The 21,786-nt window shown below is 40.4% G+C and overlaps 1 protein-coding gene across 1 annotated transcript in view; it reads left to right on the forward strand.

The window, feature by feature from the left end:
- obscnb (obscurin, cytoskeletal calmodulin and titin-interacting RhoGEF b) overlaps window positions 1-21,786 on the forward strand; it is a 73,875-nt gene that overhangs the window by 12,468 nt on the left and 39,621 nt on the right. The window contains exons 13-42 of the mRNA XM_074651582.1: window positions 277-570; window positions 739-1,020; window positions 1,250-1,525; window positions 1,623-1,889; window positions 1,981-2,247; window positions 2,349-2,618; window positions 2,716-2,982; window positions 3,157-3,423; window positions 3,547-3,659; window positions 3,757-3,910; window positions 4,021-4,182; window positions 4,305-4,409; window positions 5,447-5,713; window positions 7,525-7,794; window positions 7,904-8,170; window positions 8,290-8,556; window positions 9,618-9,884; window positions 9,985-10,254; window positions 10,340-10,609; window positions 10,748-11,014; window positions 12,084-12,350; window positions 12,514-12,780; window positions 12,992-13,258; window positions 13,475-13,741; window positions 13,964-14,230; window positions 14,446-14,712; window positions 16,539-16,598; window positions 17,206-17,274; window positions 20,660-20,755; window positions 21,342-21,413. Of these exons, the coding sequence (XP_074507683.1) occupies window positions 277-570; window positions 739-1,020; window positions 1,250-1,525; window positions 1,623-1,889; window positions 1,981-2,247; window positions 2,349-2,618; window positions 2,716-2,982; window positions 3,157-3,423; window positions 3,547-3,659; window positions 3,757-3,910; window positions 4,021-4,182; window positions 4,305-4,409; window positions 5,447-5,713; window positions 7,525-7,794; window positions 7,904-8,170; window positions 8,290-8,556; window positions 9,618-9,884; window positions 9,985-10,254; window positions 10,340-10,609; window positions 10,748-11,014; window positions 12,084-12,350; window positions 12,514-12,780; window positions 12,992-13,258; window positions 13,475-13,741; window positions 13,964-14,230; window positions 14,446-14,712; window positions 16,539-16,598; window positions 17,206-17,274; window positions 20,660-20,755; window positions 21,342-21,413 (6,768 nt within the window). The remainder of the gene's footprint in view (window positions 1-276; window positions 571-738; window positions 1,021-1,249; window positions 1,526-1,622; window positions 1,890-1,980; window positions 2,248-2,348; window positions 2,619-2,715; window positions 2,983-3,156; window positions 3,424-3,546; window positions 3,660-3,756; window positions 3,911-4,020; window positions 4,183-4,304; window positions 4,410-5,446; window positions 5,714-7,524; window positions 7,795-7,903; window positions 8,171-8,289; window positions 8,557-9,617; window positions 9,885-9,984; window positions 10,255-10,339; window positions 10,610-10,747; window positions 11,015-12,083; window positions 12,351-12,513; window positions 12,781-12,991; window positions 13,259-13,474; window positions 13,742-13,963; window positions 14,231-14,445; window positions 14,713-16,538; window positions 16,599-17,205; window positions 17,275-20,659; window positions 20,756-21,341; window positions 21,414-21,786) is intronic.

The following is a 21,786-nucleotide window of genomic DNA, read 5'->3' on the forward strand; positions in this document are numbered from 1 at the left end:
GGTCTTTTTCTTTCTAAATTATTATTTTTTTATATATTCTTTATGCTCTTCTCTGTAGCAACTTGCAGATACCAAATTTGCTTTCACTTTATGACTGCGAAGTGCAATGTTATGTCTTTTGACATGCTTTAATAGAGCTTATTGCTCTGTGCACGGCATCTGCAAGGTTTGGTTGTGTTTGCCAAGTAAATACAAAGCGGTGTGTGTGCTGTGGTTTACAGAGTCAAGTCCTTTTTTTTGTATAGGTAATTGTACTGCCACCACACTCCTTAACAGGTACTGCTACAGAAGTCCAGGCTAAATCCGCTTTCCTCAACAAAGAGTCTGTCCAGAGGGAAGTGAAAGCTACTCTCTCCCAGAAAGCCACTCTGAGCTGTGAGGTAGTTGATAACAAGACAGAGGTGAAATGGTACAAAGATGGCAAACAGCTGAGTTCCAGCAGAGCAGTTCAAATGGAATCAAAGGGCAAGATCCGTCAGCTGGTGATCAACAGCGTGGAGAAGAAAGATGCAGGAGAATACATCTGTGAAGTCGGAACTGAAAAACTGGCATTTAAAGTACATGTGTCAGGTATGAGCAATCAAAGAGAATAGTATATGTGATTTGTGCATTTATAAGCAATTTTCCCGGTTATATTTTAGCATGTATCATACTGATAGTAGTTTTGCAATGTTTTAATGAGTGGTATTAGAATGAAGGGGGGGATTGTCATGACATTCTCCATTATTACTTTTGCAGAGATCCAACCCAAGTCAGCCTTCTTCAACAAGGAGTCAGTCCAGAAGGAGGTGAAAGCCTCTCTCTCCCAGAAAGCCACTCTGAGCTGTGAGGTAGCTGATACCAAGACAGAGGTGAAATGGTACAAGGATGGCAAGCTGCTGACTTCTAGCAAGACAATCCACACTGAGTCGAAGGGCAAGAGTCGCCAGCTGGTGATCGACAGCGTGGAGAAGAAGGATGCTGGAGAGTACATCTGTGAGGCTGGGACTGAGAAGCTGGCATTTAAGATGCAGGTGGCAGGTAGGCGGAATAAGATGCCGCTAGTGTTTCAGAGAGTTTGCAAATGTGAATTTAATTATTATGTTTTGTAACATGGTGTGTTGATTTGTTTCCCTATTGTGTTCCCCTGTTTGAATTCAATCATTGATACGTGTTCATTGTGACTGAACGGTTTTGGCTGTGTCCATGTATTTTAGGTTGACTGATATATTGTCATTTGGTTACATCAAATTTTTCTTTTGCTCCGCAGAAGCCCCAGTTGGCTTCTCTAACAAGGAGTCAGTCCAGAAGGAGGTGAAAGCTGCTCTCTCCCAGAAAGCCACTCTGAGCTGTGAGGTTTCTGATTCCAAGACAGAAGTGAAATGGTACAAGGACGGCAAGCTGCTGACTTCCAGCAAAGCAGTCCACATGGAGTTAAAGGGCAAGAGTTGTGAGCTGGTGATAGAAAAAATGGAGAAAAAAGATGCTGGAGAATACACATGTGAGGCTGGAACAGAGAAGCTGGTATTTAAGCTGCAGATGACAGGTAAAATATCTTTCAAATATAATTATGTTTTGCAACAAGATTGATAAATCTCTGCACAAATCACTGAAAAGTAGCTCTTACTTCTCTTTATATGCAGCTGTCAAGTTCCAGAAGAAGCTTGTCAAGGACACATGTGTTGTTCAAGCAAGTGAAAAAGTTGTTTTGACCACCGAGCTGACCTCAGAGAGTGGCAGTGTTAAGTGGTTTAGAGATGGTGTGGAGCTGAAAGAGAGCAGCAAGTATGAAATTAAAAAAGATGGCCTTTCTCGTACCCTGATAGTAAAATCCTCCGAATCCAAAGACAGTGGAACATACTTCTGTCAAACTGCTGATGACAAGCTGGAGTTCAAAGTTCAAGTTAAAGGCAAGTCATAGAAATGTTCATAACCATTTGATAATTATTGTATAGATAATAAATTTAGTTTTGATGTCTAACATCCATGTTTTCATTTCAGATTTAGCTTTGAAGTTTGTTGTTCCGTTGAAACCTGCTACAGTGGAGTTGGAAGGTGCACTTAGCCTCATGTGTGAACTAAATCAAGCGTCGGGGGATGTTGTCTGGCAGCATGATGGTCATGAGATTAAGCCTGGAGGCAGACACTGTGTCAGGACAGATGGTGCCAAGCGGGTTCTCACTGTGACTGGCATGACTAAAGAAGATGAAGGAGAATACAGCTGTGAATGTAGAAATGACAAGACCTCTGCTAAAGTCTCCTCAAAAGGTAATTAATCGTTAAATCTAACACAAACATTCAAAGTTTCAGGGTAGAAACTTTGTCTTTCATATCAGTCTGCTTCATTTGATGTCACACGCTCCTTTCAGCACCCAGACTGGTGAGGCTGACCACCAAACTGAACAATGTGGCTGCAATGGAGGGAAAAGATGCCATTTTCAAGTGCGCCGTCAACCCGGCGGACGCCAACGTTAAATGGTTCCACAACAATGTACCCGTCACAGCTGGGCCCAAGTATAAGATTGAGCGTGGTGGTGGCAGTCACTCACTCACTGTCGCCTCCGTCACCCAAAAAGATGCTGGAGAGATTAACGTTGACGCAGAAGGCAAAAGCTGCAAAGCTACCCTACAAGTGCAGCGTAAGAGCATGCATTTCTTGTTAAAATATAATTTTTTATCTATGTTAAGTAATATCATTTCCTCATTAACTTTGACATTTCTTTGCGCCCCAATTAGACGAGCCTGTGACATTTAAGAAAAAGCTAGAAAACCTGACAGTGGAGGAGCAAAGTGAAGTGAAGCTGGAGCTGGAGCTCAGTAAGCAATCAGATGAAGTGAGGTGGATGAAGAACAGCGTAGTGCTGCAGCCTGCAGGAAACATGGAGATTCAGAAACAAGGAGCGAAGCAGGCTCTGGTATTCAAGAGTGTGACTTACGCTGACCGGGGCATCTACTCCTGTGAAACTCTCGATGACAAAACCCAGGCTAAGCTCAGTGTGGAGAGTAAGACTAATCCACAATCACATGTTTAAGATACAATATACAGTATTTAAGTACATATGTACAAAAAATAATTCTCCAGTAATGTGCGTTTGGATATACATTGTATATACAGTGTGAAGCTAGGACACCTTACTTGCATGATGAAACTCAAACATTTCCTCCTTCTCCCTTCAGTGAAGAAGATCCAGGTAATAAAGGGTCTAACAGAAACCAAGGCACATGAGACGGAGACGGTAACTCTTGAGGTAGAACTCAGCCAGGCTGATGTTGAAGGCTCCTGGACCAGGGATGGGGCCAAGTTAAAGTCTGGGGCGAATTGCCGTATCACAGCTCTGGGAAAGAAGCACGCCTTAACCTTGTCCAATATCAAGAGGGAGGATGCAGGAACTATTGCCTTCCAAGCAGAAGGAGTACATAGTTCTGGCAAACTGATCATCACAGGTGAGAGCTGCTTCCTGCTACAGTAGGTCTTGGCCGACCAAACTTCTATTTTTGTACAGCACCTATTCTGCCACAAAGGCCATCGTTTAGTCACTGTTTGACCAACATGTGTTCATGCTACAGAGCCTGCTGCTACGATCTCCAGGCCCATTGTGGATATCAGTGTTCCTGAGAAGGAGAAGGCTAGTTTTGAATGTGAAGTGTCCAGAACAAACGCAGATGTTAAATGGTTCAAGGTGAGAAATTATTTGAATAAGTTTGAGAGTGAAATAATAAGATTTAAAAATTGTACAGTACATATCTAACATATTGGAAAAAATGATTAATCTGTAGGATGACGTGGAACTGAAACCAGGAAAGAACTTTGGCATCCATTCCTTGGGCCGAAAACGCACTTTGGTCATCAACAGATGCACCCCTGAAGATGCAGGCACTTACATCTGTCGCTCTGCTGATGATAACACCGCCGCCAAGCTCACCGTTAATGGTAATTATTAGTCATGTCATGAAGATATCAAATCAGTCAGGTACCATTATTTAGGGTATATTATAACAATTTCCAGTGTATAGAAGCGTCTGAAAATATTTTCCCTGCAGCCAGAGATATTAAGATTGTTAAGAAGCTGGAGGATGTGGAAGTGATGGAGAAGGAGAGTGCCGCGTTTGTCTGTGAAATCTCACACGATGAAGTGGACTGCCAGTGGTACAAAGGAAGTGTTAAACTCAAAGTCGGTGACAACATCAAAATGAGACAAGAGGGTAAGTTCTCAAGAAAGTAGTACACCAATTTGTACTGTTTATACCTGGACATTCATGCAATTTTATAGAATTGACCTGAATAATGATTATCTCCAAGTAAAGCTGTCTGTTTCGTATTCCAGGCAGAACCTATGTTCTGCTGTTTAAGTCTGTCACCCCAGAAGATATGGGTGAGTTTAAATTCACAGCTGACAAGGCCTCTTCAACTGCAAAACTGAAAGTGAAAGGTAAACAAGTGTGTGTTATGTGCTGAACTCACAAACTGTATATTGCTGCATGGATGAGCTAACCCTTATGTTACAATGTTCAGATGTGGTTGCAAATGGATTATTTCTATTCACCGTGACAAAAGCTGTCAGAAAGTTGCAAATAATGTAATACCTCTGCAAATTTTAAAACTTATCTTCCTCTAAATGATAAATAATTAGGCTACTGTAAACAAATCATTATGTGATACAGAAGTCTGCATGCAAACCAAAATTTCCTGAATGATTTTGTGATTTGTCCTCAACATTTCAACTGGTTTAGTGAGCCAAATGTAAAAGGTCACACTAAAGTTAGATGAAATGTCTTGCTAAGAGTAAACACAATGCATCATTCTGACAGTATTGGTGAGATAGGAAATCCAGTTGCAACTTGCATTTACATTGTTATGCCTCATTGAGTCCTGATGGCAAAAGGAAACACAACTCTCATGTTGTTTTACTAGCTGAGGGTAAGGATTATTGTCAAGGGGTTGATGATTAAATGTAGGTCTATAGAGAAGGCATCATTGGTTCAGTGATTTTAGGGTCCTCTGATGATTGGAAATCTCCAGGAGTATGAGATAGATGAGACAGATGAGATAGCATACGTTGCTCTCAGTTTACCACAAGTTGCTTTAAGTTGCATCAACATGCACATGTTTCCTAGTTTCTATGTCAGTGTCTCGCTGTTTGCAATCGAACAGCAATATGATATATATAAACAAGAATGACTGGCACACAGTAATTCACATTTAATGTAGTGTCATTACAAGATTCTTGCTGTCTGCTTCAGCTTTTGCAAAAACATGTTTGGAGCTGATGGTGCATCAAAAGCATTAATTTTCCGTTACTCATTAGCTCCATTTGCTTTGACTATAACATGATTTAATTATGAAGATTGCCTGTCCTATAGCGCGCTTAGGCAAGAGCTTCGGCAAGGCTTTGGCATTGATAGCCTTTAATCTTTCTTTGTGGCATACCTGATAGTGTTAATTGATTCGGTGTTATTGTTACTGTAGAGCTGCCTGTCAAGTTTGTGAAGAAACTCAGGGATAAGATAGCGATGTATAAGCATCGTGGTCATCTTGAATGCCAAGTGTCACGTGCCAGCGCAAAGGTGAAGTGGTACAAGAACAAGACGGAGATCAAAGACGGCAAGAAGTACGAGATCAAAAGTGAAGATGTGTGCCGAAAACTCACCATCAACGATGTGGACTCCGTGGACGAAGACACCTACACCTGTGACGCCACTGATGATAAGACATCCTGTAAACTACTCGTGGAAGGTAACAGGATGGAGGATGACAAAAGTTGATTGTAGGCTTAGTGTCAGGTTTATCAATTGTAGGGCATTTATGTACAGTATATGACTGTATATGACTGTATATATGGATATGTACATGTAGATGTACATGTACATTATATTCGGACAAAACAAGCCATCAGACTCCTTGACAATGAGGTATCTGTCTGTCTGTCTATCTATGTATGTATCCATCTATCCATCTATCCATCTATCCATCTATCCATCTATCCATCAATCCATCCATGTTGATTTATCGCTTGGACATTTTGGAACAAACCTGACCTACTAAATTAATCAACATAGTAATGGGTATTTTAAATTATGTGTGCAATAAATTAACAAAACTGTACCACTACTGCAGGTAAAGTAACCCACGCAGGTGTTTTCATTCATTCTGATTGCGTAGACCTACGTGAGGTCATTACAAGTCCATGGACAATGAATAGGCCTTTTTCAAAGTAGCCATTAGGGCATGTCACAGTAGAAAAATACAATTGTAAATGATAAATGTATTGATGGTTGAATTCCATTTAGCTGCTTTGTTTACGTGGGTCTTTGCATTGTGCATGCTGGCTCTCACATTGTCATGGCTGACAGAATACTATTGTCCAGTCATCCAAAATGGGTGAAAACACCTGTGTCAGTGTACTACAAGTATATAGAGGCTTTAAAATAAGACAATTGGTCATTGATTTGAACTGCATGTCGTAATTGTGTTATAATTTATATTCTATTTAATTCACATGATGTGTTGTTTTTGCTTATTTCAAGTCAATGGTACATTTTCAAACAGTTATTACTAATAATGGATTATCATATTAGTTTAGTTTATAAGACAACATCATTGAGTTAGCTGTAGCTCCAGAACAAATCCCCACTATTGTAAACATTCTTCATATTTGAGTTTTAAGAAAATTTGGAGGGAATGGGAGCAATTGTTGGTAGTGTATCTTTATCTTTAAGTAATCATATGTGGGCTATTATTAAACTAATGGATTATTATTGCTATAATATTGAAGAACTGTTTGAGGACCATACAGATGGTTGTGCATATTTTAGCCCACTAACTGCATACACAGTCTGTATACTAGAGCTAGACGGATAAACCGGCAAGGCAGATGTATCGGCCGATTATCTTAATGTAGATATGTCTGAATAAGTGTATGTTGAAAATTGCAGTACAGAATTATAGAATTAATTTCCATTAGATGGTTTGTCCATCAGATATAGGTTTATTTTTCAACGGTATAAAATGTCCCGCTTGGTATGTATCTTGGTATCAACTGAAAAAAAGGAACAAATCTAAGGGGTCTGCATTAAGATTGTTTATTTCCATTATGTGTTTACTATTGGCCAATATAGTGTTATCAGATTTTTTAAACTCCCAAATATTGACATCGGCCTCAAAAGTATGCTATCTGCCTCAAAAATCTGCATTGGCCACGCTGTCCTGTATACTTTACATTATTACTGAACATTTTTCAAAGGATACTATGTTTTTTTCCCCCTACCCTCTGGAATGACATAAAACAAAGGTGCTCATTGGTGTATTACTTATCTTAAGGTTAAAGCTCCTGCAAGTTGATTTTTATATCACACACAAAATATTGGAATGCATTTCTTGATTTCTGTCCACTTGTGCAACATTTGGCAGTAATGTAGTTTGATATGGGTCTTAAAAAGGCTAAACCATTGGTGTGATCCTTTACTATAAACCAGCATGACTTTTATTTTATGAAATCACAACATTGACTTCTAACTAAACCATTCTCTTTTCGTTCACCCCTCCAGAGCAGTCCATCAGCATTGTGCGGGAGCTTAGTTCAGTAGAAGTGACAGAACCCTTTGCAGCTGTTTTTGAAGTTGAAATCAGTATGGAACTGGTGAAACCGCCTATATGGACTCTGAATGGAGCAGCTGTACAGGAGAGCGCTGATGTCGAGATGGAGAAAGAAGGCACCATGCACCGTCTCACTTTCAAAAAGACCAAAGCATCGATGACGGGGCCTGTGCAGTTTACGGCTGGGAAGAGCAAATCTTTAGCCCAGCTCACAGTCAAAGGTAAATTAATCACGTTTCTACAGCAGTTGACCGCAATAACCCGTGTATTGTGATACTGTTGTAGGTAAATATATCCTGAGTCTAATCACATACTGTTCCTCACATTTAGAGCGTCCACTTGAGATTACAGAGCCCATGAAAGATGTGAAGGGGAAGGAGAAAAGCTCTGCTATACTCAGCTGCAAATTCTCTACCTCACCCAAAGAAGTTAATTGGTTCAAAGGTCAGGTTCCTCTGGCAGCGTCAGACAAGTATAACATGAAGCAAGATGCTACAAGGGCTCAACTTACCATTCAAAGGTTGACTGAGGAAGACAGTGGAGAGTACCGCTGTCAGTCTGGACCTGCTGAGACCAAAGGGACACTTGCTGTTGAAGGTAAATAATGGACCATTGAATACCACACGAAATAGAGCAGTTTTTTCTTATTAAAACCTTCACATGAAGCTGTTTTATAATTGTCTCCAAACTAAAACTGTCTTATTTCTTCTGTCTAGTGCGTGAAATTAAGATCACCAAGCACTTGGCTGACACAGAGGTTGATGAAGACAACGATGCAGTGTTCACATGTGAGATCAACTATGCCGATGAAGAGGCACAGTGGCTTCTGAAAGACAAGGTGCTCTTCACTAATGAAGTCAACACCATCACTCATGATGGGAAGGTTCACAAGCTCACACTGAAGAACTTGGCGCCTCAGGATGGGGGGACTATCACCTTTCAAGTCCGCAAAGTGAAAGAGTCTGTGACACTTACGGTGAAAGGTAGGAACTGTCATGCACTACGTTTCACAAAAAATAAATGACTGTATGAATATCAGGTTAAAGCGATAGTCTGGCTGTTTTGAAGTGGGGTTGTATGAGGTACTTATCCATGGTCAGTGTATTACCACGACCCCAGTTTGGAGAAGCAGACAGGAGTTACCGCACAAAACCAAAGCAATGTACTGCTGTGGACGGGCTTGGCAGCAAAACGTATTTTAGTCACCTTAAAGAAAACCACCTAAAAAAATCAATCAGTTTAAATGTACGCTATATTTAGAATATTTTTGCCGGTTTACCTTGCCGTGAGACAGCTATACAGTCTATGTTTCTGATAGGGAACTGAAGCCGTTATATATGCTCTCACCAAAGCCACCAGACTCCTCGCGGAACACGGGAGTTGCTGGTCTACCGCTGCCTCGGTCGGTTTGTTTGTTTGTGCTATTGTGTGACTTTGGTGAATCTGAACTAATCAAAGTCACCCAATAGCACAAACAAACAAACTGATTGAGGCAGCGGTAGAACAGCAACGCCCGTGTGCTGCAAGGTAAAATTACAGTTTTTTTCAATGGAGTCTGGTGCCTTTGGCGAGAGCATAGATGGATACAACGGCGTCAGTTCCCCATTGGAAAGGGCTGTCTGACGACAAGGTAAACTGTCAAAACAAAATGTAAATATAGCGTACACTTAAAGTGATATTGATTTTTTGTAGGTGAGCCTTTCATTTAGGTGGTTAAAATACGTTTTGCTGCCGGCCCCGTCCACAGCAGTACATTGCTTTGCTTCGATGACAGTACTCCTGTCTGTTTCTCCAAACAGGGGCCGTGTCGACCGTCATCTACCGTAGGTAATACACTGACTATGGATAAGTACTTCATACAACTCCACTTCAAAACACCAGAACTATCCCTTTGAGGCAGGAAATTGCGTCTACATGCGTGATCATACTCTGATAGAATCATTAGGTCATGAGACACATTTCTGTGGCTTACCCCAGTCCACCCAAAAGGTGAGAACATAATAATATCCCTCAGTCATTCTTTACTCTCTCAATCCCCCTCCAGAGAAGCGTGCTGTGTTCCTCAAGTCTCTAGATGATGTCATTGGAGAGGAGAAAGGCATGATAACTCTGGCATGCGAGGCGTCCAAGCCCAGGGTTTCTCCCACATGGAAAAAAGAAGGTAAAGTCTTGAAGGCTGGATCAAAGTATGAGATCCTTCACACAGGCAAGTCTCTGGGACTGATCATCAAGGACGTCACCAAAGAAGACGCTGGAGAGTATAGTTGTGATCTTGGAACTGAGATTTCTAAAGCAAAGGTCACCGTAAGAGGTACTGTTATTTTAGATATACAGTTTTACAGTGTAGCCTTCATACATATTGTTTGGCATCTTCACCAATTTACATGTATGCTCTCTGACCCCAAATTTAGAGATTGGCATTGGAATTACCAAATGGCTGAAGTCTGCTGAGGTGAATGAGGGAGAGCCGTGTAGCTTTGAGTGCATCTTATCTCGTGAGAGCACAGATGAGTGTTCCTGGACTCTTAATGGCCGCACTATCGCAAATGGAGGCCACTTCAAAGTCACCAGTAAAGGACGCAAGTACATGCTGACCATTAATGATGTCACTCCTGCTGATGCTGGAGAGGTGGTCTTCAACATTAAAGACCTGAGCTCCAAAACAACATTAACAGTTGAAGGTAAGCTATATATTTAAGAGGCCTAGACAAAGTTGGAAAAATATTAAGGTATTAAAATAAACATGTTATGATCCATTTGTTGCAGGCAAAGCTTCCTCTGTGTCTAAAGGACTACAGAATGTTAGTGTTGTTCACGGGGAAGATGCTGTATTTACCTGTGAGGTAACACATGCTAGTTCCACTGTAAAGTGGGCCAAGGAAGGCAAAGCCATCAGAAAGAGCCAGAAGTATGACATTAGCCAAGAGGATAGGGTCATGAAGATGACCATCCATAATGTCTCTGCTCAAGACTCCGGAGAGTACAGTTGTGAAGTTGTTGGAGGTGCAACCACTAAAGCCAAGCTCGAAATCAAGGGTAAGACTGCAAATTCTGTATTTACTACTCCCATCTCACAGCACTTTTCTTCTTTGACAGCGAAAGTATTTAAAGAGGACCTACTAAGCTTATTTTCAGGTGTATTTAACTACTTGATTTTTTTTTTTTTTTTAACAGAGCCAATCCATAAATTCACTAAAGCACTTAAGGACAGTGTAGCTGAGGAGAAGAGCTCTGTGACCTTGCAATGTGAGACTGCACAAACCCCATCCACTGTGGTATGGCTTAAAGGTCACACAGAGCTCAGGGCTGGAGGTCAATATGAGATGTCCCAGAAGGAGGGGATCTTAACTCTCACCATCAAACACCTGGAGGAGAAAGACACTGATATCTACACTTGTGACGTGGGCACCGCAAAGAGCATGGCAAAGGTGACAGTCAACGGTAAGAACATACGTTTATATGTAAACAAGTTTGGGGTAAGTTTTTGTCTTGCAGAGCTGAATATTTGTATGAATTCTGTTTGAAGAGCTATTTGCCTTGAGCATTTTACTGTTAATGTATTTTGCAAGGTTTTTGAGGTCAATGAGATGAATGTCATGTTACTCATAGTTTGGTTTGGTTTTGCTTTTAAAGGCCAGACGGTGGTTATAGTGGAAAAACCACAGGATGTTAATTGTTTTGAAGGGGAATCTGCTACATTTGTTTGCCGTGTCCGTCCTGCTGATCTGCCCCATGTACAGTGGTGCTTAGATCATACCCCGCTGCTGCCGAGCCCGCTCAATGATATTCACGTTCTAGAGGGGGGTTTCCACTCTCTTACTGTAAGAGAGCTGACTCCCTGGGACTCAGGCACCATCTCTGTGGTTGCTGGGGATCAGGAAGTATACGTGTCCCTTGTTGTCAAAGGTAACACTGCGCACAAATCTACGTACTGTGTAGATTTGTCAAAAGTACCATAGATTAGATTGAATTGTTACTAAATCGTCCGTATTTTCCTAATAGAAATTTGTTTTCAGTATTTTGATTGTGAGTGTTTTTACTGAAGGGTCTGCTTTGCTCTTTTGTTAAGCATCATTCTATTCTTTGTCTTGGGGTTTGTATGATTGAGAGACTGTTTGCACATCCACAAATTGTGAACGACATCCACCAGCATGTGCAAATGTTTCAAAGTGACCTGTTCCCAAATGCATTGTCTTGTTATGCAAGGTCTGTGCACTGCATAAAGGAATGTTTACTTTGTTGGTGATCCCTAGTGCATTTCAAAAAGGATTTCATTCTGTTGCATTGTATTGTTTGTTTTTAGATAAAGTGCACTGTTGTAGATAAACCTTCATCTAAAGGAACGTCATCCCAACTGTTGGAATAATGCTTGGGTTCCAAAAACGTTGGACAACTGGAGCACAACAACTCACATCATTTTCACCTCTAATCATTTTCCATCCTCCATTGCAACCCAACAAAATTCAACAGCCTGTTTCATGTAATCAAGTCAATGTTCATTTTATTTTAGCCCTGCCTGCCAGTTTTAAAGAGAAGCTCAAGAACCAGGAGAAAAAGCAAGGGGAGACTGTGACACTTTGCTGCAAGTTATCGAAACCTGCGGACGGTGTTCAGTGGAAGAAAGGCTCTGAAATTCTCAAAGCTGGAGAGAAGTATGGGATGAAGATGGAGGAGACTTCTTGTGAGCTTCAGATCAAGAATTTGGAGGTTGAAGACAGTGGAGAGTATTCTTGCATGTGCGGGGACCAGAAGACATCTGCAACTGTAAAAGTCATCGGTATGGATTCATGAAGTCTTTTTCAGAAAAGTTTTATATTTGCATAAAACAAGTGTATGTGTTATATTTCCCAAAGGAGTTGTGTTTGTCGTGTTTTGTTACAACCTATGTCAAACTATTTATTTCACACGTTTTGACAAGTAATGAAAACTTGGTTGTACAGCATTGCCGCCGACCTTCAAACAGAAGCTGGAGAGCCAGGAGGCTGAGGAGGGAGCAAGTGTTACTCTGCGTTGTGAGCTCTCTAAACCTGGAGTCCCAGTGGAGTGGAAGAAGGGAACACAGGTCCTGAAGTCTGGAGAAAAGTACCATATGATGCAGAAGACCTCTGTGAATGAACTCCTCATCAACAAAGTGGTGCCAGAAGACAGTGGAGACTACAGCTGTGTGTGTGGAGACCAGAAGACCACAGCCAGTGTCAACATTAAGGGTAGGAAGAGGATTTCTAAAGATTCGATCCATGGAACATTTTAAAAAAACTGTAAAGAACGGCTTCTTGTATGTACATATTTAGACATGTTTTGGAGTCTGGATGTCATTGTGAATTACAACTTGTCCGTGTTTGTTTTTGGTGTCATTATTTTTTCTACATTTCACGTCATGGCATGCCACTGACTGCTAACCAACTAATAAATGTTCAGCCCAACCAGTGACCTTCAAACACAAGCTGGAGAGCCAGGAGGCTGAAGAGGGAGCAAATGTTACTCTGCGTTGTGAGCTCTCTAAACCTGGAGTCCCAATGGAGTGGAAGAAGGGGACACAGGTCCTGAAGTCTGGAGAAAAGTACCAGATGATACAGAAGGCCTCTGTGAATGAACTCCTGATCAACAAAGTGGTGCCAGAAGACAGTGGAGACTACAGCTGTGTGTGTGGAGACCAGAACACCACAGCCAGCCTCACCATTAAGGGTAGGAGGAGGATTTCTAAAGATTCGATCCGTTGAACGTTTTTTAAAAACTGTATAGAACGGCTTCTTGTATGTACATATTAGGCAGATGTGTTTTGGAGTCTGCATTTCATTGTGCATTGCAACTTGTTAGTGTTTGTTTTTTTCTTTCATTATTGTTTTCTTTATTTTATGTCATGGCATGCCACTGATTGCTAAGTAACTAATAAATGTTCAGCCCAACCAGTGACCTTCAAACAGAAGCTGGAGCGCCAGGAGGCTGAGGAGGATACAAGTGTTACTCTGCGTTGTGAGCTCTCTAAACCTGGAGTACCTGTGGAGTGGAAGAAGGGAACACAGGTCCTGAAGTCTGGAGAAAAGTACCAGATGAAGCAGAAGACCTCTGTGAACGAACTCCTCATCAACAAAGTGGTGCCAGAAGACAGTGGAGACTACAGCTGTGTGTGTGGAGACCAGAAGACCACAGCCAGCCTCAACATTAAGGGTAGGAAGAGGATTTTCAAAGAGTCGGTCCAAGTAACAAGAAAAGAAAAAATTGTATATAACAGCTTTTTATATGTATGCACATTCAGACATGTTTGTTTTGCAGTCTTTATGTCATCATGGATTGCAAATGGTCAGTGTTTTTTTTGTTTGTTTTATGTGTTTGTTTCATGTGTTATTACATGACATGCCACTCACTGCTAACCAACTAAAAAATGTTCAGCCCAACCAGTGACCTTCAAACAGAAGCTGGAGAGCCAGGAGGCTGAGGAGGGAGCAAGTGTTACTCTGCGTTGTGAGCTCTCTAAACCTGGAGTCCCAGTGGAGTGGAAGAAGGGGACACAGGTCCTGAAGTCTGGAGAAAAGTACCAGATGATGCAGAAGGCCTCTGTGAACGAACTCCTGATCAACAAAGTGGTGCCAGAAGACAGTGGAGACTACAGCTGTGTGTGTGGAGACCAGAAGACCACAGCCAGTGTCAACATTAAGGGTAGGAGGAGGATTTCTAAAGATTCGATCCGTTGAACGTTTTTTATAAACTGTATAGAACGGCTTCTTGTATGTACATATTAGGCATATGTGTTTTGGAGTCTGCATTTCATTGTGCATTGCAACTTGTCAGTGTTTGTTTTTTGTTTCGATATTTGTTTCTATATTTTATGTCATGGCATGCCACTGATTGCTAAGTAACTAATAAATGTTCAGCCCAACCAGTGACCTTCAAACAGAAGCTGGAGAGCCAGGAGGCCGAAGAGGGGGCAAGTGTTACTCTGCATTGTGAGCTCTCTAAACCTGGAGTCCCAGTGGAGTGGAAGAAGGGAACACAGGTCCTGAAGTCCGGAGAAAAGTACCAGATGATGCAGAAGACCTCTGTGAACGAACTCCTGATCAACAAAGTGGTGCCAGAAGACAGTGGAGACTACAGCTGTGTGTGTGGAGACCAGAAGACCATAGCCAGCATCAATATTAAGGGTAGGAAGAGGATTTTTATAGATTCAACCCATGTAACATTTTTCAAAAACTGTATAGAATGGCTTCTTGTATGTACATAAGTAGACATATGTGTTTTGGAGTCTGCATTTATTTGTGCATTGCAACTTGTCAGTGTTTATTTTTTGTTTCATTACTTTTTTTTTTATTTTTATGTCATGGCATGCCACTGATTGCTAAGTAACTAATAAATGTTCAGCCCAACCAGTGACCTTCAAACAGAAGCTGGAGAGCCAGGAGGCTGAAGAGGGAGCAAGTGTTACTCTGCATTGTGAGCTCTCTAAACCTGGAGTCCCAGTGGAGTGGAAGAAGGGAACACAGGTCCTGAAGTCTGGAGAAAAGTACCAGATTATGCAGAAGACCTCTGTGAGTGAACTCCTGATCAACAAAGTGGTGCCAGAAGACAGTGGAGACTACAGCTGTGTGTGTGGAGACCAGAAGACCACAGCCAGTGTCAACATTAAGGGTAGGAGGAGGAGTTTTAAAGATTCAATCCATGGAACGTTTTTAAAAAACTGTAAAGAACGGCTTCTTGTATATACAGATTTAGACATGTTTTGGAGTCGGGATGTCATTGTGAATTGCAAATTGTCAGTGTTTATTTTTTGTTTCATTATTTTTTCTACATTTTATGTCATGGCATGCCACTCACTGCTAACCAACTAATAAATGTTCAGCCCAACCAGTGACCTTCAAACAGAAGCTGGAGAGCCAGGAGGCTGAAGAGGGAGTAAGTGTTACTCTGTGTTGTGAGCTCTCTAAACCTGGAGTCCCAGTGGAGTGGAAGAAGGGGACACAGGCCCTGAGGTCCGGAGACAAGTACCAGATGAAGCAGAAGGCCTCTGTGAGCGAACTCCTGATCAACAAAGTGGTGCCAGAAGACAGTGGAGACTACAGCTGTGTGTGTGGAGACCAGAAGACCACAGCCAGTGTCAACATCAAGGGTAGGAGGATTTGTGATTTAAACCTCTACAGTGTATTAAGATGTTTCTTTGTAATTTAGAAAAATGCATTTTGCGGTGTAACATGTTTATTTATCTGTGTCAATGCAAGATATACATTGTTCAGATTTAATCATAGACTGATTTAAACATTGATGTTGAATTGATAGGATGAATATTTGTGTTACACTTCGATTTTGTCTTGACTGAAGCACTTGTATTTAAATATTTGCTTTTGCTATGACATTTCTGTTGCTGTCTCTTTGTTTTTTGTTGTCTTGTTTCGGTTTGCTGGCTCACAAAATGTCAGCGTTCTATGTGGATGTCTAACATCAGATTCATCAGATGTCTCCTTCACATTGTATGTGGTGGATCAGTCGGTTGGGTGTCTTTGCCTGGATCGCTTTGTGTGTACTGTGCTGTGATACAGAGTTTGAATTTTGATCTTTTCTTTGGAATCTTTTGTTTCATCACTTTTTTCACTTTTTCTTTTTCCCTCTGTGCATTTGAGATTACAAAACAAACCAAAGAATCTTTGTCATTTTAGCAGACCGTGCTTGTTGCTGCTGTTTTCAGTGTCTTATGTTTTTGTTTTTCTTGGTAGTAGTCTTGACCACTCATATTATATGTATGCTGGTCCATAAATTGTTCTTGTCTGTTGAAGCCAACATATTTTTGTTCATGTTGTATTGTAGTTATCAACTATGTTTGATGGTGCTTGCTGATTCCTGAAATTGTTTTGATATACATGTTGTGAGCCATTTTGTCAGGTGATATTTAGTTTTTAATTTTGACAGTCAAGTCCTGTAGAAGATCAAGTATGTTACAGCATTCTGAATTGTTTCCTCTCAGCTGTGAAGCTGTCAGCTCCTCCTTCAGCCACTAAACTGGAATCTAAGAGGCAGGAGACCAATGAAACAGTGGAAGGTATGGAAGGAAGACGGTGATGTGCTGGCTTGACTTTCAGCTTTATGTGCTCTGTCCATCTTGATAATGGCCTTTGTGTTGCTAGGTGCAGCCAGCCCTTAAGTTGGGCTTGTGCCTTTTGACCTATATAGGTTATGATAGATATATTCTTGCCCCATTATTTCTTTCCAATTTACCAGATTTTGTGGGCCACTTCTGTGTCAAATGTTCCTTTTGTCCTACAGTAGGATTGTGTTTTGCAGTTTTTATGTGGGTCTTTTTCTTCAGTGTGCAGTATGTGTAGCATAACCAGCTAATTTAAAACAAAGAATAAATAAGAAGCCTTTTATTTGTGCCAGTTGTGCTGGTAGCACGTTGATGGTTTGAGAATGATACCTGTTGTTGGCTGGAATTCACATGTGCATAATCTACTTGTTTGTGGCATGATTCAATGTCCTTTACGTTATATTTGTGTGGTTTAGGAAGACTGAAGGTCTTTGAATTTGTGGCAGTTACACTGGCTTTGCTCAGGTGTTCATGTTAAACACTGTAGGTCTGACAATGTCACTGGTTGCTGCAACTATACTTTATGCAGCATTTCTATGTCAATATCATATTCGTATTTCAGACAAGACCTCTGAAGCTCCGTCCATAGCTGTTAAAGACAAGCGGCAAGAGATATATGAGACAGTAGAAGGTAATTCTCGAAGATTCTTGGCTTCGCTTGGTTATTTAGCCCGTGTGCATTTGTAATTAATCAGTGTATGCAACGCATTGCTTTGTTAAGCCAAAAGTGGGAAACACACATTAAGCTCAAACTGTCAAACCATGTCTTGGCTGCTGACTGGTGTTATCAGACAGAACGCTGTTGGGTCATGAAATGGCTTACATTGTGTCTTGTTGCTTCAAGGAATTGCTGTAAGGCTAAATATGGATTTGCCCTGTGCTATGTCATCTGTCTGCTGGTTAATGTGGCTTTTTTATTTGCCCGTTAAATGTCATTTTTGGGATTGCGCTACTATTGTAAAAAAAAAAAAAAAAAAAAAAGATAGTTTTAATTTCAACATCTGTGGATTTCTGTGGTCTCTGGGTTACTTTGTTGCATGGAGGCTGACTTATTGGTATGGAGACATGTTTTTGTTCCCATTAGCTGTTATTAGCCAGAGCTATCCCAATGCAACTTCAAATTGTGGGTCCAATGTTGTGTTCAATTTCATAGCTGCAACACTGCAAACTACTGGACAGACTCCTACACAACAGTTCCTCAAACAGGAGATACAAAGTGATTCTCGAGAGCTCAAAGTGGGAGGTGAAGGTAATGAGACTGTCGGTCATGCTGCCCGGTGAATGTGTCAAATATATTAAGAGGCTTTTGTTTTCTTGTTATCCTTTGTCTGTATTGCAGCTGTTCTGTCAATTCTATTTTGTGGCAAATACTGAATTTGGTTGTTTATGGCACTTTGGCGGTACTGTGTTGGATTGCTGCTGCTGTGTGTTGCATTATTGATAATGGTCTGTGAGAGAAGGCAGAGGCTTGAATTGGTATTGCTTGTACATTTATTGATTTTGATTGCTGCGTTCTGTTGTCACCCATATTGCTTCCCCTTGTTTTGACACCTACTGTGTGGTAGGCCTGTGTATTGGCAAGAATCTGATGATACGATACATATCATGATACAAGGGTTACAATTCTATACATCACAATATATTGCAATACTGTATTTTATTATTAGTTTTTTTGTTATTTTACCTTTATTTAACCAGATAAGACAATTGTGAAACTTTTCTCCTTTACAATGACAACCTGGCCCAGAGGTAGCGACAGAAGGCAAGTCAATACCAGACATTAGAACATAGATACAACTAGTGCATCCAAACAACATTAGGCAAATTAAAAACAATAAATGTAATTTTAGGAAACCTGTCATAGGATAAAGAACACACCGCCATATGCATAAGAATCTAGTTAAAAAAAGTTTACTTTTTTGATGCAATCAGAACTGTGGGATCTGCATTTGCATTTATCACAGTCCCTGTAACATCCAACATCATAGTAGTACTTTTTGTGCAATCTGAGAATTGATACAGTATTACAAAACATAAAATCGTGATACTCAAGTGTATCTAGATTTTTATTTTTGCACAATTTAAGAATACACAAAAATAACAAATAATATAGAGTGCAGTAAGAGGCAGAAAACCCACTGGGCTTATTTGAAGCCCCCACCTAAATAATGTTAAAATATTCACAATGTTATAGAAAACACAAGAATAATATACAGAACATAATATGACCACATAATAGTGATGACAAACAATTACAACAATATATATATAATATCAACAAACAACAATAATAACAATAAATATATTTTAAAATCTATATTTTCTTACACTCCTACTGTATGCACATTAGTATATGTAATTGAACATGAGGATATTTGTCAGTCTGCCAAGTTGTAAACAGGCGACAGCAGACTGGTTGTACTGGGTTATTTGTGTTTATGTGTGCTTTACTAGCTCTGGTTGTTTGTTGTCTTCAGGTTCTTGTTATTGGCTGCTGACTGGTGTTATCAGATACAAACTTGTTGGGTCGTGAATTGGCTTAAACTGTGTCTTGTTGCTTGAAGGAACTTTTACTCTACCTTTATATTTCTGACCTGACCTGCACTATTTCATCTGCCTGCTGGTAAATGTGGCTTTTGTTATTCACCAGTTGATTGTCATGATCTGTGTCATTTTGGGGGATTGTAGCTAGTATTGTGAGAGAAAAAAAGATAGTTTCAGACTCAACATCTGAAGATTTCTGGGTTGTGGAGGCTGACTTATTGGTATGGAGACATGTCTTTGCTCACATTAGCTGTTATTACATGTAGCTATAGTGCTATCCAAAGGCAAATTCAAATTGTGGGTCCAATGTTGTGTTAAATTTCATAGCTGCGACACTGCTAACTACTGGACAGACTCCTACACAACAGCTTCTCAAACAGGAGATCCAGAGTGATTCTCGAGAGCTCAAAGTGGGAGGTGAAGGTAATGAGACACATGTTTGCATGGCTTTTGTCCTATACTGTGACATCTTTTGATACTGTAAGCATGGTCGTCATTTGTTTTGTTCCAGATGTAATTTCAGGCTTGTAGAAAAACACTCTTTACAAGAAAGAAGAACTAGGCAACTCAGTTTGGATTTACTGTCTGTGCTGTAGGTTATGTTGCCTGATGAATGTGTCAAATATATTAAGAAGATGGCTTTTGTTTTCTTGTCAGCCTTAGTGTGTGTTGCTGTTTTGTCCATCATTTTGTGGCAAATACAGTATTTTGTCCAGTTGTTTTAAAGCTTTGTTTACTCCAGTCTGTGTTGAATGTTGAACATTTTGATGCTATATGTTTATGGCACTTTGGCAGTACTTTGTTGGATTGCTTCTGTGTGTGTTGGATTATTGATAATGGTCTGTGAGATGAGAGAGAGGCTTGAATTGTTATTGCTTGAACCTTCATTGATTTCCATTGTGTTCTCACACATATTGCTTAGCCTCCTTTTGACACTTACTGTATGGACATCATCTAACATAAGGACATTTGTCAGTCTGCCAAGTTGTAAACAGGCGACAGCAGACTGGTTGTACTGGGTTATTTGTGTTTATGTGTGCTTTACTAGCTCTGGTTGTTTGTTGTCTTCAGGTTCTTGTTATTGGCTGCTGACTGGTGTTATCAGATAAAAACTTGTTGGGTCGTGAATTGGCTTAAACTGTGTCTTGTTGCTTGAAGGAACTTTTACTCTACCTTTATATTTCTGACCTGACCTGCACTATTTCATCTGCCTGCTGGTAAATGTGGCTTTTGTTATTCACCAGTTAATTGTCATGATCTGTGTCATTTTGGGGGCTTGTAGCTAGTATTGTGAGCAAAAAAGATAGTTTCAGTCTCAACATCTGTTGATTTCTGTGGTTTCTGGGTTGTGGAGGCTGACTTATTGGTATGGAGACATGTCTTTGTTCACATAAGCTGTTATTACATGTAGCTATAGTGCTATCCAAAGGCAAATTCAAATTGTGGGTCCAATGTTGTGTTAAATTTCATAGCTACGACACTGCCAACTGCTGGACAGACTCCTACACAACAGCTTCTCAAACAGGAGATCCAGAGTGATTCTCGAGAGCTCAAAGTGGGAGGTGAAGGTAATGAGACAAATGTTTGCATGGCTTTTGTCCTATACTGTGACATCCGTTGATACTGTAAGCATGGTCGTCATTTGTTTTGTTCCAGATGTAATTTCAGGCTTGTAGAAAAACACTCTTTACAAGAAAGAAGAACTAGGCAACTCAGTTTGGATTTACTGTCTGTGCTGTAGGTTATGTTGCCTGATGAATGTGTCAAATATATTAAGAAGATGGCTTTTGTTTTCTTGTTAGCCCTAGTGTGTGTCGCTGTTTTGTCAATCATTTAGTGGCAAATACAATATTTTGTCCAGTTGTTTTAAAGCTTTGTTTACTCCAGTCTGTGTTGAATGTTGAACATTTTGATGCTATATGTTTATGGCACTTTGGCAGTACTGTGTTGCATTGCTTCTGTGTGTGTTGGATTATTGATAATGGTCTGTGAGATGAGAGAGAGGCTTGAATTGTTATTGCAGTATTACAGTAGACCGGTTGCACTGGGCCATTTGCGTGTATGTGTGCTTTACTATCTCTGGTTGGCTGTTGTCTTCAGGTTATAGGACTCATCACTGTGAGATTGTGAAGTTAATGTTGTGTTTTATCCAAGTTGAAAAGACTGCTGCTGGAATAGCCGCAAAACAAGACACACAGAGGCAGGGGACCAAAGAGCTAATAGAAGGTATGGAATGATTTTAGCTCTTTATCAGCCTTGTGCTTCTTCGTTGTCTCTTGTCACATCCCCATCAGTCTTTGTGTTGCCAAATGCAGGTGTTCTTTCTCTACTGAGCTGGTGTATCTATAGTGTATATTTACATAACATATGGTCAAATTAGTTGTTAAGGTTAGGTTAACAGAATGTCACAATATAAATATAGGGAGAGATGGTATAATATATTGAATCACATTGGCTTATGGCTGGGTGATATGGAGAAAATCAAATATCACAATATTCTTACCAATTTCTGAGGATGCACCGATCCGACTTTTTCAGTGTGGATACTGTTAACGAAACCGAGTACCGATCCGATACCAGTGTTTAATTAATAAGCTGT

Source organism: Sebastes fasciatus, chromosome 11 (genome assembly GCF_043250625.1).
Source record: "Sebastes fasciatus isolate fSebFas1 chromosome 11, fSebFas1.pri, whole genome shotgun sequence".
In the NCBI taxonomy this organism is placed as follows: Eukaryota; Metazoa; Chordata; class Actinopteri; order Perciformes; family Sebastidae; genus Sebastes; species Sebastes fasciatus.